This window comes from Haliaeetus leucocephalus, unplaced genomic scaffold, assembly GCF_000737465.1.
Source record: "Haliaeetus leucocephalus isolate CR32 unplaced genomic scaffold, Haliaeetus_leucocephalus-4.0 Scaffold932, whole genome shotgun sequence".
Classification (NCBI taxonomy): domain Eukaryota; kingdom Metazoa; phylum Chordata; class Aves; order Accipitriformes; family Accipitridae; genus Haliaeetus; species Haliaeetus leucocephalus.
The window spans coordinates 15700194-15718012 of NW_010973368.1; the positions used below are offsets into that span (position 1 = coordinate 15700194).

The window sequence follows — 17819 nt, forward strand, 5'->3', positions numbered from 1 at the left end:
CCCCCCGCCCGTCCCCGTTCCCGGGCGGCCGGGACCCGCCGGCGCTGGCAGCGGCGTCGCTCTGAGAATCGCTCCTTCCCTCCCGGCAGCTGCACGGTCAATGCTACGATAATAGCGGAGATCCTGAAATACGGGTCACGGCTATGCTGGAGCTGGGATCCCCGCTGGAGATGATTCAGCTTCTGCAGACCCCCTGGGAGGAGAGATTTAAAGTAAGGAAACGAAACAAAGGGAGTTTCGCCGGTCGCTTTTAGACCGCAGACTGGGTAAACGCGAAGAGCCCGTGGTGGCTGCTGGGCCAAACGGGATTGTCGTGCTGGCTGACACCCTGTTTGCTCCCGCAAGTTGTCCTTAAATCGTTTTGCTTTCGCTCCTTTTAAAGCACGTTAAAATAGCCCCAGCCTGGCGTCTCACAGCTCTATTCCCTCTCTCTAGAGCGACGTTAAAAGAGCTGCATCTGGGAGGAAACGGACACAAAACCTTGCTCAGGGCTGGGCTGGTGTTTAATACCCAGTATTACACTATGCTGCCGGTTTTCCTTCTATATCCCTCCACTGCACCGAGGGGCTTTCGTAGCGAGGCCCCGCAGCAGGCTGGGACTGACTCCGGGAAGCCACCTCGCCGCGCTACGAGCCTCTCGTTTTCTGCGTATTACCTGTTCTAGGCAGCAAGCTGAGCAGCCTGTCTGTCACCACGTGTTTGTATGGTGTTTCTGATCTTAGCCCTTTAGGTATTACTGTAGTACAAACACTACTAAATTGCTTTCCTCCTGCTGTAGGTGCTAGAATCACATCCCTGTTAGTGAGATCTGCCTTGTCTCCTAAGCATCCCCCATAGGGACTCTTAAGCTCCCCAGGAACATAAATGACTTGCGACATGGCACTTATTTTGGTTATAGCTTGTATTACAGTTTGCCTGGAGGTCTCAGCTGGGGGTTCACTACTACTTGTTTGGTTCCCAGGAGGAAAGAGAGCATCAAGTAGAAGCATGGGTGCCTTAATGTCAATGAGAAATGCTTTGGGAAAAATAAAAACACAACAGCAGTCCCAAAATAAAATCCCTGCCTGCATGCGGTCCTTAATGTTAAAGAGGAGCCTTGCCATCCGAGCCAGAGGGGGAGTGTGGCAACTGTGCTTGCTCAGCTGTGGGACGTGAAGCTGGGATTCTTACGAGTGCTTCACTAATCAAGTTAAAATAGCATCAGAGCTTCCAGAGTCATTTCTCTTGGCCTGTGGAGTTCCACTTCTGCTTACAGACTATTTCATACTGGCTTCTACGTAGCTTTCCCAGCACCTCGTCTTCTCAAATGTGCCAAAGCCTCCTGTAGAGCTAGAAACCCATGATGCTGGATTAGCTGGTGTAAGGTCTGGTGTGGTGGCATTAAGGTTTTAATAATCTTTTGACAGATGAAGACACTAATTCAGAATTTACACTGGTACTGTCTGGTCCTGTTTCCTAATTAGGGCGTCTAAACGGATGGGATTCCCCTCTGATGAGCCACATCAGATACCAGCGATTCTGCGAGCTGTTCCAAGTGAACAAACCCTCGCGCCTGCACAGATCGCTATCGGAGGCAGCGAGGGGTGGTGCGGGTCTGCCTGGCACACCTAGCTGATGATACAGTTTGATGCCAGGGCTCCTGATAGTGAATGAAAGCTGCTGCAAAAAGCTACCTGAAAAAAAGTGCTGGCGCAGCATAAATGCGCTCTTCTAGCTCTAGTTTGTTCAAAAAATTGTTTACTGAGCTTTCTGCTGGATCAGGTATTGTCTGACCTTACCCTGCTGCCAGAAAGTTGACATAAAAGTAGAAAAGCTGGCAATAAACACATTGCATGCTTTGGCTAAGTCTTCAGAAGCACGATTGTGTGCCCAAATTCATACTGCTGAGTGATGCAGCAAGGCATGGATCTGGTATTAATGACCATGGAGCCTCAGTCCGTGTGGAGCAGCACGGGGGAAGGGAGGGGAATGTATTAATTCTATGCCAGAGTGGGAAAAAAACCCTTCTGATTTCAGCTAGCAAATCAATGTAGCTCCTGAAACATGAAGGCTGCTATTGTTTTCCTCACAGCTTTCTCATCTAGTTCCTCTAACTGCAAATGTCTCTTTTTGTATATGCACGTTGTAAAAAAAATGTTGCTAAACTACTTACCAGTCAAATCCTGTGGCAACGTTGATAATAAATTTTGTAGCGTACGTGTAATTACCTTTTAAGTACTATATGCTTTTTTTTTCTTTAATTTCATTGAATGCCCTCTCCTTTGTTCTACTTCCAATTTAATAGCTGTTTTTCATCTTTTTTTCCCATGCATATTCATCTTCTCTTTCTCAGATTTGCCTGAGTCTTGTGAAACTGCTGTTTTACTTGGCACATTCCCCTCTGGGTTCAATAGTCCTCTTGGATTTCCAGCCGAGGCAGTTTGTTATGGTGGATGGAAACCTAAAAGTGACAGACATGGATGATGCCAGCACTGAGGAACTGTCATGCAAGGAAGATAAAGACTGCACGCTCGAATTCCCTACAAAAAGCTTCCCTCTCAAATGCTCTGCGGCTGGGAAATGTGAAGGAATAAATGAAAAGAAGAATCTTTTCAATGCATATCGGTATGTCCAGTGAGACTGGGGGGAAAATCTGGGGTGGTTGAGCTCACACACTGCCACGTAGCCTCTAGCATCTTGCGTTTCTTCCATGCAGTGATTCCTCCTCACCTCTGTCAAAGGGTAGTTAAGGGTCGCTTTGAAGCAAGTTTATTTTCCTTCTAAGGCAGGAAAGTAGCGTATTTGTTGTCTGGTGAGAATGAAGGCATCTTTCTTCTGCTGCTCCCTTTCCCCAACGCCCTCTAGAAACTCTCCCCAAAGGTTGCACCTGTGAATTTATTGTTTGCCAAACAAGCCCTGGCACTTGACATCCATGCGCTGCGTTTGCTGAGAGCAGTGGCCGCACGGGCTACCTGCCAAAGCCCACCAGCTTTGAGCCCCCGTTGTTGGGAAGAGGCTGGCTAACTCTGCCCTTGAACTCTGAGTCTCCCTATGGAGACTATGGGCACCTATGGGAGAGCGATGAAACAGGTAACGGGCAAGGGGCCGAGACTGCTGCAGCACTTTGTGTAGGCCACCAGCTGAAAGCACGATGCTTAGCAGGTCACGTACAGGTGGAAGTCTTGGCAGCTGGCCGTTTACACAGAAGGACTTAGTAAGGGAGCCTGAATTTGCAGGACTCGGTGTGAAAGGGCAAATCCCCGCATAGATTATTGCAGCCTTGCAATAACGCACTTGTCTCTTGTAGAACAGGAATCTTCTAGAAGGTTCAGAGAATGAGTAGTCCTGCCTTCCCAGGGCTAATAAGAATGCCAAACTTTTTCAGGGCAAGGGAAAGGTCTTGCATGAGTCTTCTTTTATATAGGTCTTTTTTTGATGGGAAATGCATTGCTTAGAGCACAAAAATGGCCCTGGGGAATGAGGGAAAGCCTCACTGCATGAAGCCTTTGCAAGGTAGATTTCATGTAGCGCTTGGCAGCGTGCTGTACTGCAAGGACAAGGCTTTCAGCCCAACTCACAGGAGCAGTCTGTGAGATGCCAATGAAGTGCTCAAATGTAACTTAATAACCAAAGCAGACTTAGTAGTTCATATGGATAATCGAGTCACGGGAAAATGTGGACAACTTAAATCACTAGGGAAATTAAGCAACTGTATTCTAATCAGTCTGTGGGATTTTTTGCAGGTATTTTTTCACCTATCTTTTGCCACACTCTGCACCACCAGCTTTGCGGCCCTTTTTGGGCGATATTCTGAATGCAACAGGTACCAGCTAATAGTCATAAACTTCATTAGAAGTCTCTAAATGGTATTGCATGGAATTACTTACCTTTGTCATCTTTTTCTTTAAATGTAGGTGATTTACGATATGGAATAAATGAAACCCTGAAAGCTTTTGAAAAGGTTTTACATCTGTACAAGTCTGGGCTCTATCTGCAGAAAAGACCTCTTCTCTTAAAAGGTATGTGATTTTGAATGCTTTAAGTAACGTAGCTACTGAGGGAGCGAAGAACTTGGTAACTGGTCAAATTCTGATCTCCCATATGTTCAGGCAGTGTATAGTCACTAGGAAAAGCACCAGAAGTATCTTTTTTTGAGCAGCCTTTTGTTTTTTCATAGGAGCTATGCATGATTGCATTGTTTTGCAAAGTAAATGCAGTGCAGGCAATCTGGCCTACATATGGACATATGTTTGCACTGCTTCTAAATACTCTCCTGATAACGTGCATCAGTGTTTTCAGTGAATATATTTGGGATAGCTTAAGCAACTAGACCAGAGCAGCAAACTGAGTGTCTCCTATCTCTCTTCGGGGTCATCTTACCCTAGGGACCAATAGGTCAGTTTCCTGGGCTGATATTGAACCTTCCCATTTCACTTGGTGGCTTCTGACTGTTGAGCGCAGGTTATTATGGGAACGTACAGTGGGGAGGTGACAACACCGAAATGAGTGTGGCAGAGTAGCTGGGGCCTTGGTGCCCTCTAAATTTATTTTTCCTGAAGACCATCCTGTTGGACCTCTGGATGGATAAATGAGCCTTTATAAGGTGCATTCCTCTGAAAAGGACCCATTTGCTGGTAGAGATGAGGTTAATCAAAAGGCAGCTTCAAAAGTCCAGTGGTTACTGAAGCTTAACTTTTCCTGAGCGTCCACTCGAGATGGTGGGGTGGTGACGGTGGCTTGCGGAAGGAAATCTCTTTACGTGTGAAAGAACTAGAATTTGCACTGTTACAAAGATTTCCAGTCATTTGCACTGAAGGTCCAGCAGCTTTAATAGGAATTACTAGTATTTTCCAACAACACCTGCCTGTTGGCTTTGCAACTGGCCCAGCAGCAATGTGCCAAAATGATCACCATCCTAGAGGTGTGGGAAGGTGGCGAGAGACTCTTTGCAGTCAGTGAACAATACTCTGAACATCGCCTGCTCAGGCTTGTCAGGTCTCTTGTATCCCACTGGAGGAGGATCTGGCCTCCCTTTCCCCCACTGGGGTTCCTGAATCTCCTGTACCTGTGGGCGACACCATGATGGCTGGGTCAGCGCCTGCCACGCGTAGCTCAGTGCTGGATCTGTGATGAGCTCGTTCTGCTGTTGGGGCTGAGGTGTAGGAGAGGCCGTTGTGAGGTTGGCTTCTCTAGAGAAGAAGTGGAAGGTCTGTGGGACTGTACAGCAGTCTGTCCTTGTCACCCACCCCTGCGGTCGCTCTCCTGTCCCTTCACCCTTGAGAACTCTGCCCCCTCTCTTATATCCTTGGGGGAATTGCTGTCCAGTGCTCCATAACGGAACCAAAAGTCAGGATTTGGGTTTCTTATAACTTTGCAGCTCCACCCACTCCATCTAAGCAGGTCAGTTCAATCTATCACTATCGCATTTCCTTTAAGAGTTTCACTGAAGTGCAACATACTAAGTGTGTAGCGTAACTGGTCTCTGAAAGCACACTTAAAAAGTTTCCCTAAACACCCTCCTTCCGTTCCCAGACTACATCTCCCTAAAGGGCTTCCGAACGGTGGAAGGCGAAGACTACAAGTGCTGGCCCTCCTACAGCCACTTGGGATGCCTGCTCTCTGTGCACGGCGCCGAGGAAGCCGCCGCAATTTGTAACTCCCAATCGCAGTGTCAGAGTTTTATCGTCACGCAGCGGAGGACGTGGACAGGTGAGCTTGGGCAGCTGTGACAGGACACTGCCGTGTCGTGCCCCTGCTTCCTCGGGCGCGAGTGGGGACGATGCTGCTGCCCTCCTCCGTAGTGCCTTGAGTCTACGGGTGCGTGTAAAAGCTGCTTTCCTTAGTCAAGATCGGGTGGCTGCCATGGTGGGCATCCAAGGATCCCCTGAGTATTTGTAAAGAGACACAAGAGAAATTATATTCTCCTGTGCCTTCTTTCCTCTACAAATTTTGTAGTGGACTGCTAGGTATTGTTAAACAGCTACTTGTTTCATGCAGAGATGGCTTCACTTTGGCGTGAGGCTAAACAATTCCTGTGGTATATATAGCTTTCAAAAAGCTGTGGGGTTTTTAGAGATGAAAGAAGCTATGTAAAAGAAGGTGGTTACTATTGTTATAATTAAAAGAATCATGGCTTACAAGTTGTTATCCCCTTTATCAAAACTAAAGCCCCAAACCAATGGATTTCCAAAATGTCCCTATAATTAGCTCTGATTATAGCCTCTTACAGTTAGCATGTATTCAGAATTACTATAAATTACCTCATTTAGCTGACACTTCAATCGTGGGCTAAATTGTTCCTTATAAAGTGAAACACCAGATGAGGTAAATGAGTGTTTTCAGCAGTGGTGCTGAAGAATCACATCTTGTCGGCTCACATGACATTTAAAAAAACCAACCCAAAACCAAACTACCAAACACACAGCTTTTTCATGGATTTGTGTGCAATTGGCATGTGGCTAACTAGTGACATAAGAGTGCTTACACGGATGCAACATAAATCTCTTTGAGCCGGTTTCACACCAACAGTGGATTGTGTGAGTTGTGCCTAACGCATCACATCTGGCTTCCTTACGGGACGGCTGTTAGTTGCTGAGTTTCGTGCCTGGCTGGAAGGAACCCCGCTTAAAACAGCGGTGGGGATGCAGAAGAAGCACACAGGACAGAAGACCTTTTCTGCAACACCTAGCTCAGATGCTGATCCCTGCCATCCTGCACTGTGCCTGCAGTCTGTTAAGGTTTCCCTTCCTGACATTTTTCTTCCTCAGATTTTTACAGGTTGTCTTTGCAGCCAAAGTTGCCGAAAGTGTGTGGCTGAAATGCCGAGTGCCTAACTTTGCCAGCTGGATTAATGAGAGCTGTGTGAACGTGCTAGTCCCTTTTAGGGCAGCTCTGTATAGCAAAGCAAGACGTAAAAGCCTCTGGGGCTCGATTGTGCATTCCTTGTGCACACTCAGTATGCATCTGGAGTTTACTGGGAGTGTAAAACACTTCTATGACTGGGTGGAGTGACCCTCTGCTGAGCAAGCAGTGTATTCCTGTGTCTCTTGCAATAAATAGCATGGGTCAAGGTGAACTTATCTCCTCTATTAAACTTGAATTTTTATTTCCTTTCCAGGACGCCCCCTCGCCTCGTTTCAGAGTAGCCTGACTGATTTAATACCAGATGCTAACGCTGTAGTCTATATTAAACGATCGACTTCCTCAGGGGAAAGACTTTAAAGACAAAGAGATCACATAAAATGATCCTGGGAGGAAAAAACCACTGGGGAGAATTTCATCTGCTGAAAAGAATGGCATACTTCATTTTGCTTTGGGATGGGATCTTCCTGCCAGCTCAGATAGAGTCAAATGCTGCTGTCTCCTTGATCAAAGCTCAGATTTCTTACTGCAACCCTGCTAGCTTCTCTATCTGTTTCCACACTGCTGTTACGCATAAATGCTCCCAGTTTTAGTCAAATGGTGCTAGACTGTGCAATACCTAGCCTTGCTGCTTTGGTAAACTGCTTGTCAGCCAAGAAATAGAAATAGCTGCAAGGGATCCGGCTTGGGTAGGCTTAGTTCAGTCACCTCCAAAAACCTATGGATAACACACCTTGGAGAAGGCAATGGCTCCTTCTGCAGCTGCTGACCAGGATTTCATACCACTGCAAATGTAAAGGGCTGGATTTCAGCTATGGGGCCAAAGTTGCAGGACTGGGATCTGTAACCAGATGTTGATGATGGGGGTGGTCTTCCAAGGAGGGTCCTGATTCAGTTCCTTCAAGGGCAGGGGAGGGAGGTGGTGTATAGGTCAACTCTGGAACCAAATGTCTGCATGTTTGGATGCAGGATTTGGCTTTGACCCTATGTGATTTGTAATGTCAGCTCCCATGTATCAACCTTGAAGGTTTTTCTCTGTTACTTTCCATGAAAGAGCGAGACATTCAAATTATTTATGTGTAAGGCATGACTCTGTATGATAAAGAATGACTATGTTTATTCTAAGCATGCCGTGAAAACTTTTTCTCTTTAATTGTCTAAGTCTTTACTGCAACCAAATGAACAAATGGAAGTGTTTCCCACCTTCAGCTCACCTAGCATCATTACCTGCTCCTGAGGACAACCTGTGAGTGGTCCAAGCAGTGTATGAATGTGCCCGAGCCCCTTGGACCCTTAGGTCTTTGTTGTGGTTTAACCCCAGCCAGCAGCTAAGCACCACGCAGCTGCTCACTCACTCCCCCCACCCCCCCAGTGGGATGGGGGAGAGAATTAAAAAAATAAAAAAAGTAAAACTCATGGGCTGAGATAGCAGTTTAATAGGACAGAAAGGAAGAAAATAATAATAATGACAATAATAAAATGACAATAATAATAATAAAAAAGAATTAGAATATACAAAACAAGTGATGCACAATGCAATTGCTAACCACTTGCTGACCAATGCCCAGTTAGTCCCTGACCAGCAATCTGCCCCCCCACCCCAGCCAACTCCCCCCATTTTATATACTGGTCATGACATCATACAGTTTGGAATACCCCTTTGGCCAGTTTGGGTCAGCTGTCCTGGCTGTGTCCCCTCCCAACTTGTTGTGCCCCTCCAGCCTTCTTGCTGAAAGGAAGCTGAAAAATCCTTGACTTTAGACTAAACACTACTTAGCAACAACTGAAAACATCAGTGTGTTATCAACATTCTTCTCATACTGAACCCAAAACACAACACTGTACCAGCTACTAGAAAGAAAGTAACTCTATCCTAGCCGAAACCAGGACAGTTTCCTAGTGCAGGATCGCACCTTTCAGCTCGTTAGTACTCTGTTAATCCACAGCAATGCCATTGCATGGGGGCTTTCTCATGCAGTATAACCCCTGCTGCTTACACTGAGGCTCGGGGACTCTGATAGTGATACCAATTAATGAGAATTCCTAGTTAGCACAACAAGAAGGCTCTTCTTAGTGATGGCCACACTGCTGCAGGCTTTGTGAAGGCAAGGCTTTTTAAATGGACAGCCACAGACGGCTCTCTCCTTTACAGTGGGTCCTGTGTAGGGGTCCGCTATTGTTTTACATCAACCCCACTGAGCAGGGCTTCAGGCATCTGCTGTGTGGTGCTTTACATTAGCAAGAGGTAATGAGAGTTTATTCCGTATCTCTCAGCCTCCTGAGATACAAACCAGAAGTACATTCCCCAAAGCAAGGGCAAGGGCCAGCCTGGGGTCATTCCAGAGAGGAAGAAACGGAATGCAAACATTGAAGTGATTCCAGTTTGTGTTAGAAAGATCTTCCCATCTTAAAAATCTCTCCTGGTAAAAAAACATTGTGTATTTTAGTCATGTGATGCTCCTTTCACATTGCAGGTTTTTCCATCAAGTTTTTATTGTATGATTGCCTGCCAGGCAGGCAGGTCCAGCCCCTCGGCAGATGGTGCAGGGTATGGCAGTGTTGCTTGTGTAGATGTAGGTTCCAGCATCAAACCTGCAGTTAGAGCCTGGGAGCAGAGACCATATCATCGTGCCTTGAAAGTTTTGAGCAGATGGTGCTTAACTAATAATAAAAATAATAATACAATAAAAAGGGAAGCCAGGCTTCAAAGAATCCCAGTGCTCAATCTGCTGTTGCCACAGCAAGTGGCTTTTGTAGGACATTTAGACCACCCCCTGCAAACGAGCAGGTACATTCTTAGAGCCTGAACCCCCGTGAGCACATTCATCAAGCTGGCACAGACAAATAGCTAGGGCATAGGCATACATTTATGTCCAATCCTGTTCATGTGCTAGAGACTTAGAAGACGCCACAAATATGCTGGTAAACGTGTATGCACTGATTCTCCTCATACCTCTGTGCAGCTCCCCATGGCACATAACACCTGGTGGGCACGCTGGCTTCAGTCTGATTTGGGGTGACAGCCCACTGCAGCACAATGGTGCCTAGCAAATGCTGGGTGAGGGAAAATGTTTTATCAGCCTGCTGCATCTCGAGTTATAGTCTGACATGTGTCTGAGGAAACACAGTCACTGGAAAAAGTGGTTCCCACCCTGCTTTTTCCCAGCTTCTTGCTGTTATCGTCTGCTAAGAAACCTTTTCCAGTGGCCATGCCACTTTAAAAGCATGTAGAATTAATTGTCTACTAGCCTAGAGTGAGCAGCTTGTGACTCCTAAGCTTCAGGCAGCTCGTGAGTGGCTCAGGTGCAGCTTCTGTGCCGGGTCTGTGTTGAGCACCCAGGCTGCTCACAGCCTGAAGGGGAGGCTACGGGAGCAAGCATCTTCTCCACAGCTTTTGGGCCTGTGTGGCTGTTTTGTAGTGCACTATCTTCATGTCCCATCTTCATGTCTTTATTCATTCTATCCTTTTATTAAATTATAACTGGCTCAAGCAACTTTAGACTTTCAATGCCAGTGAAAATCTCAGTGCACGCCTAAAAACTGTATTTCAGTAACTACGGTACGTACAAAACTTGAATATAAACATTTGCTGCCCTTAAAACTCCCAGTTGCTGGAGTCAATTTGTCTTTGCTATCGCTGATCAGTATTTCAGCCACCATTGTGGAATATGTAACAGAGGAAAGTGCTTGGAAGGAAACAGCAGGGGATCATTTGCAATGGAAACCATGTGTGCTGGAGGAATAATATTTACCTAAATGTGTCTATCACATCTTCCCAAAGGATGCTGCCATTAGGAGAGAATGGATATGAAATTGTTGCCTCCATAGATAAAAGTTAGGAATAGCATTTTTTTAAACACAAACTTTAATATTCTTAATTAATTCCATATTGTAGTAACAGAGATAAAGCCACATCCATGAAGGATAATACCATGTACTCCAAAGATATAAACCACAGTTTAATAAATAGCAACAGATGCCGCATGACTCATGTTCAGTATGTTTGCGCAGGCATTTACATGACTGGTGACTTCATGGCCGATTGAGGAGCAGAGTGAGAGGGACAGAGCCCAGTAAAGAAAAAGCAACTCCTGGTGCATCAGACAAGGTTCAAATCACAATGAAAGTCACTCCTGTATTCTTACATGACATATTCTACAAACTTCAGTGATGCTCTAAGCAGCACTCAGATAGATAGATGAACTTTCAGATTAGTTTGGGGAAAAAGCAGGAATTTATTACAGGCAGCTCTAGGCCCAAATCACACATCTGGGTTAACATTAATTTCTGTAAGTTCTCCTATAAATTCATGTACCAAGCACTGATCTTCGTGGCTAGCAGTCAGAGCACTTTGGTCCTACTGGGCTGAAAAAGCTGGTTTGGGTTCCAGTTTGAGGAATTAGTGAAGTATAACTCCAGTATCCAGAATAGCCCATCACGATGGCTTGGTAGGACTTCAGAGTGAATCTTCCTCCCTAACTACAGCACTTGCAGCCATCTTTCTCCTTGGTTCCATTGTCCCAGTGTACCAAAGTGCCACCAACAGCAGTGGGGAGATGGTGGTGGTGAAGGAAACTTCACAGAAGAGACTTTTATATGAGAGGTAACCACGAGCCCCTCTGCCTCCTCCGTAGCATGTGCTGAGTCCAGGATGGTGGTTTTGCCCTGAATGATAGTTCTTGGCTAACGGGAAAATGTATCAGATTACATCAAACAGGTCTGGGTGCACCAAGGAGGGGTGATAGCTGGAGGGAATTGCTGCCAGACACCTCTGCTGGAAATTCAGCTCCTGGCTCTCTGTGAGAGAGAGCTCCAGGCAAGGGCTTGTGCTTTGGAGCCTTTGGACCCTCAGCCCTCCTGGCTGGCCAACCCGGACGGCAAAAGCACTGGGTTTACTGGTAGGGGACACTTCTTGCCGTAGCTTTGGAGGAGATGGAGATGCCAATGGCTTTTTAAGAAATGTATGCTTGGCCTTTCTGGGCACCAAGTTACGTCCCTGCACTGTACCCGCTACAACTGCCTTAACCTTACCCACTCCCAAGTACCATAACCGCTATTCTTCCCCACCCCCAAATCTATAGCTGATGGCTGCACACTCAGGTCTCTCCCTCCTGTCATTTACTCACCCCCCCCTCGCCATGTGCCAGTCCAGCCCACCTACTCATTAACCCCTTGTAGACCCACACCCTCAATATTCACTCACAGCCCCACAGCCTCTTACCCTCGTAGCCAACACATAGGTGGTGGTACGGCTGGGGAGCCCTTATTTCGATACTGTCAGAGGCGAAATAGTCCTGCATGTAGCAGGAGGCCACATCTGAAAGGTGTAACCACAAGATCAGCCTGCCTTTGATTTGTAACCTCTCTTTTCATTTACCATCCATGATTTCTAGATTAGTAAGTGCTAAATACAATGTAGTAATAGCCTCCTGCGAACAACCGGTGTTAAAGCTGTGCATTAAAACCACAGCGCCTTAACTACATTGTGTTATTCACATAGTGCATCACACCTTCCAAATCCAAGTCTATACAAGGCTTAAGAAAATGCAAATTCCTACATTATGTGACGTTTATCAGTATTTATCCTCAAACCCCATCAAAATCAATGCGAGTCTCTCATGGACTTTTTGGCTGAAATCTGTTGCCATACTTACAGTACTGGGAATGTAAGATCCAGCCTCAAAATGAAGTAAAACATCAGCAACCCCCAAAGCTACAAAACAAACACCCAAATTTCCAAATTCTTGTATCTGTAAGTTGTATCTCCCACATAATGTCTTTAGCAAGTGAACTGTTTTTCTTTGCTGGGAAAAACCCTGCTGCAAATTCCCTCACTACTTCAGATGACAGATCAGAGAGTTCAGGCTTAGATTAAAAGCTTGATAATGAAACCTGGGGATACAAGTTAATCATCACATTGAGTAGCCAGAGAGGCGGTTTATGAATGTCTTGGGGACACCAGGGTGCAAAGGAAATTCTCTCAGACCTCAGATGGAAAATGCCAAGAAACATTTCAGCATTGGTGCTGTGTCTTGTCCAGTGCTGTTCCGCATTCACTTGGAGAGGGAGTCGTGAACTCTCACTCCTAATTAATCTCGCCCTTGTTTGTTTCTTCTGATTCTTTAAATACACAAGAAACAATTCACGGTCCCTCCCAGTGAAGTTAATGCCCTGGTTTGCATTTTTCAGGGCTTGACTATTTCACTTTGTCTAGCAAAACTATTGTTACATGACTATGATCATTAACATTACCTCTGAAACAAAGCAGCTGCACCAGCCTAAATTCACTTGTACTCCAGAGCAGCGTCAAACCCCAAAGCTTTATTGGCACCACTAAAAGCCAGTTCAAGACGTACTCTGAAAATTGCCTAATCATTGCAATTGGCTTGCTTGTTCATTTGCTGTATGGTAACAACAATTAAAGCCTCTACAGAGACCCTTATAAATCAGCAAAATACTCTTTGCTTCACCCAGGGAATCCTAGGTAGAAGCTGCTTCCAGCACAGAATAACTAACTTTTCCTTTAAAAGAGAGTAATAGTGTTTAAGAACTGCATCTCATTAAATAGTCTTTATTTTATTTTAACCAAGCGCTTCATGTTTGAAAGAAATCAGTGACGTGTTATTTTAACAGTGCTTCCTCCATCTTACTAAGATAACACGGGAGCATAAGGATTAGTCTCATCCTCACCTTCTCTGTTTCCTTGCTGATAGCAGCTGTCATTCAGCGCTAATGGAAAAGCCCACGCGCCCATGCCGGGCGACGCTGCCAGGGAGAGGGAGGACGGTCTGCAAAGCCTCACTGTGACAGACCCTGCGGGATGTCACCAAGGCTGTCAAGGCAGCTGCCAGCCATAGGCAGGGGAGATGGACACGGCATCCCCCTTGTCACAGCCCCTCGCAGCATCACCCTGACACTGCCCCACCAGGAGATGGGGCGGTGGCTGGGGCAGTGGCCAGTGGCTGGTGGCCGGTGGCCAGTGCAGGGCTGTGCAGCAGGCTGGCAGCGCTCAGGTGCTGCCAGGCTGCATCTGCTCATGGGAGTAGGTTGGAGGCACTGCATGGAGCACCCGTCGCTGTCTCCGGCAGCGTGTGCGGAGGCAGAGCTCCAGCACCCGCAGACCCAGACTGGGACCAGCTCTCCACGTTCTGACATCTTTCAGCCCGTGGTCTGAAGCATCGCCGTCCTCGGGCTGGACCCGAAGGTGATTTGCTAAGAAGCGCAATGGCCAACGTGTGCTGTAGCTTCTGTTTTAAACACAGGTATCAAGAATTCTTTGTTTGGAGCTGTTGTTTAGCAAAGGAGCTTCAGTCCTGCCAGTCTGTAGATGAGCTGTCTTGGGAAAGGGGAATGGTTTCCATGCCAGGAACTAAATCAAAGTTATACCTTCATCCTTAGAAGTGCAGGTTTACCTTGCCTGACCCTACCATCCTCCAGAGGACCCTGAACTTGAGAGGATGGGCTTTGCACGTTCATGCACAGGAAAAGAATAGGGAGAACAAACAAAACACCCCACCCTCTTCCACTTATGTAAGATCAGAAAGAGAGTGTAGGCTAAGCCCAGAGGACTGGATTTATGGATTCAGAAGAACCTAGTTATTAAAATGTTATGAAAGTTTTCCTCTCCTTTAAATGCATAAATATGCAGATGAAAGGAGCCATGTGATCTGGCCACTGGCCATGCTGCTGCAGGCTCGGCCTAATTATCAGCTGCCAGCTCCGTTGCTTTTTAAGTGGTGAACATGATTAAAGATGCACAGACAATTGAAGAAAGTTAGATCAGTTCTTACAAGGCCTGCTTCTATTTTATAACCACATGGCAGCTTGGCCTTGAGACTGAATCTGCCCTTACAAGCTGAGGGAGAAAAGTTCTGCTGATCAGACGGTTTCTTCTCAACCACAGGCTCCACGTGCTCTTGAATTCATCATTTTCATAGCAAGCTATTTGCCAAGGCAAACTGCTTTCCTTACCCCCTCTGAGAAAAAGGGGGCTCTGAAGGGGGGAGGAGGCAGGTAGGACCAGGTGGGGGGGCTGTCAAACACTGCCGAAGCTTGGCCCAAACATTCAGACTCTCCCAACCAAAGAGGTGCTAACTTGTTTCCAATGCATTGCGAAAACAGCATTTTCCGGGCCTTGTCCTTTCTCTTGGGACGGGAGATATCGTCAAGAAACCCAGATGGCCTCATGTGTTTGGGGGAGAGCCGCAGTCCTGCAGGCAGGACAAAGAACTGGGACTCCTCTTCCAGAGCTGCCCGGTTTCGAGCCGAGTTGCATTGCTGTTGCAGCGACAACAAGGCCAAACAGTCTGGCAGCATCTATCCTTTTGTCATCTCTATTTGCCGGGGGACGGAGCCTGGCTCTGCAAAGTGACAGACCCGTCAAGTCTCACACGCTGGGTGTGAACCTCACACCATGGGTTTTTGCCTCAATGCCCCCCGCAGCTACAGCTGGGTCTTGTGCCTTCCCCGAGCCTTTCCCCCGTCCCAGGGCCCGGCGCCGTGGATGTGACTGCTTGGCTCTGCCTGGGAGCCACTGTCGAGCTGCATCATGCCCAGGGGCTTGAAAAGTGGCAGGCTTCTGAGGAACTTGTTTTACTGTTGGTTTATGGTGTTCCAGAAAGACATGTTTTTCCAAAAGACAAAGATTTGGCTGGTTTTTAACACCACCGTGTAGTGTGTCACCCAGCTACCCCATATGGTCCTGGGAGAGAGCCGGTGTCTGCACAGCCACCGCTGGAGTCACTGCACGCCTGCACATCCCTGGGACGAGCACAGCAGCTCCGCGCCACCTCGACCCGCCGGGGCTGTGCATGGCAGATCGGTGCCCGCGCATTCGTCATCTCCAGAGCAGGCTGTTTCTTAAGCTGGCCAGGTAGCAATCTGTGCTGGAGGGGTGCACCCTCCCGCAACCTAGTCAAGAAATCCTGTTTCAAGCATGTTCTCCTATTGCTTCAGCAGAGCCCCAGTTTCAGCTGGGATTTCAAGACGCCCTGGCTATGCGGTGACTACCTGTGCTCCCAGACAGCAGGTTCCCTGAAGAAACACCCTGCCCCAAGGCACCACGTGCGCTCCAGCTCCCGAGCAGCCACCGTGGTGCTCCCAGGAGCTTGCCTGGCGAGGGGCATTCGCTCGGGTGCCACCGTGCTGTGCCCCGGGGCGCTGCCACCTCTGCTGCGGAGCTGCGGTCCCGCACAGCCGCAGCCCCGTGCCGCAGCAGCGCCAAGCCGCCGGCACGCTGCGCCCAGCCACCTCTGCCAGAGGGGTGAGGGCTCATCCAGCCTTTCGTGGGTGGCTGCAACAGGGGCAGCAGGCTCAGCGCTCTTTGTAATCAACAGAGAGAAACAGGCCCTTTCTGGGGCAATGCATTTGACCTCTGTTAGATACCTACTCCTGCACGGGGTGAATTACCTCCTCAGAGCACCTGTTGATTATAGAAGCAGCCCAGGGTGACCAGTTCAGACGCAGACATGTGAAATGAATCCTACTCAAGGAGCCTGGTGCCGATACTCAGCTGTGTAAGCTAAGAGATACGGCTGGCGCGCTCCGTGTGCTGCTGGAAATGTGACTCTATCCTTCTGCTGAGCTGAGGTCTTCACGTCAGAGGCTAGGGAGAGGGGAGCCAGGCTGTCTCCTCGCCCCCCTGATTTACGAGCTAGATACTCGCAGAGTCACTTCATCCTTTGAAAAGGAGCAGCGCACAAATGAATGTAGCTCTATCTTTCCAAGATTAGGGCCTCCTCCAGTTTCTTGCTGATTTAACCATCTTCCGACAGATAAATCGATGGGAGACAAAGCTGGAAGATAAACCTGATTATTATGTCTCATACCTGGGCAGCCCCCATGGGCCCCTGCCCTACTGTGCTGGCTTTGGTTTTTTAGCCTTCTTATGTCATATTATATTTGTCAAGACATAAACCAGTTAAAGAAATGTAGCTCCTCTGTGCCAAAGTTATGCCTTAGGAAACCCCACTATAATTTTGTGTTCCCCTCCAATGTTTCCTGTTTCACTGGCAAGACTGCAGCACTGCTGTTGTGCCTGGATAACCAAGGATCCCTAAAGACCCAGCTGATGATTACAGATTTGCTAAGGTGGAGATTTGCATTTTCCCTATTATGTTTGCCATGCACTTCTTACCAGATCACGTTCTCTCTTTTAAGAATAAAGCAGTGTTGGGCACTAACTGCTCATTAAAAGCTATTTCAAAACATAATCTCTTTCACTGTTTGACAAAATAAACATGCCTCATCCTGGAGATTATTCTATTGCAAAAGATAAGCAAAATGGGCCAGTTATCAGTGCTAATTATCCTATAAAGGCCACTCCATACTGATCCAATATATACAGTCAGGCCACGGAAGTCTGGTTTTTTTTTAAAGCATTAATAATGCATAAGCATGCTGCTCTTTCTAGCCTCAGCCAGATGCCTCTGTATTATAAGCCCACTCTCACTAATATATTCTCTGGTAGAGGAAAAGAGGATTAATCACATGCAGGGAACGGCAGGAATATATATATTTTAATAATTCTCTGTTTTCTGTTCCTGGCATTTGTTTGCATTTAAACATGAAGACAGGGATGGGAAGGAGCTGCCTGTCAGCCTGCTGGCTCTTCTCTCTGCTCCTCCAGGGTTGCTCCTGAGGTACCGTACAGCCGAGTGTTAGGACTTCTGAGAGCCTCTTCCCCACAACCGGCTCCCCTGAAGTCAAATGTTATCTGTAGATTTGCATCTCAACCCTGATATCAATTCACTATTTATCCACACTCCAGCCATATAATAGTGTTCCTTTTGGGCTAGTGAGCTGTTAAATGGATTGGTTTGGTGACTGGGAAAAAAAAAAGTGATTACATTTACAAGTGCAGTTCACATACCCTTTTAAAAACCTCCAATTTTTGTCAGTAAAGTGCAGGAAAGAAGGCAAATAATTAAATCAGAGAGTGAGAACAAACAGGAGCATCTGACTCTGGCTCTGCTAAGCCA

General features: G+C 47.1%; 1 protein-coding gene across 1 annotated transcript in view; it reads left to right on the plus strand.

The window, feature by feature from the left end:
- LOC104841976 (extracellular tyrosine-protein kinase PKDCC-like) overlaps nt 1-7200 on the plus strand; it is an 8594-nt gene extending 1394 nt beyond the window's left edge. Inside the window, exons 3-8 of the mRNA XM_010584026.1 lie at nt 90-212; nt 2333-2604; nt 3723-3802; nt 3894-3998; nt 5512-5688; nt 7097-7200. Coding sequence (XP_010582328.1) covers nt 90-212; nt 2333-2604; nt 3723-3802; nt 3894-3998; nt 5512-5688; nt 7097-7200 — 861 coding nt within the window. The remainder of the gene's footprint in view (nt 1-89; nt 213-2332; nt 2605-3722; nt 3803-3893; nt 3999-5511; nt 5689-7096) is intronic.
- Nucleotides 7201-17819: the final 10619 nt, after the last annotated feature.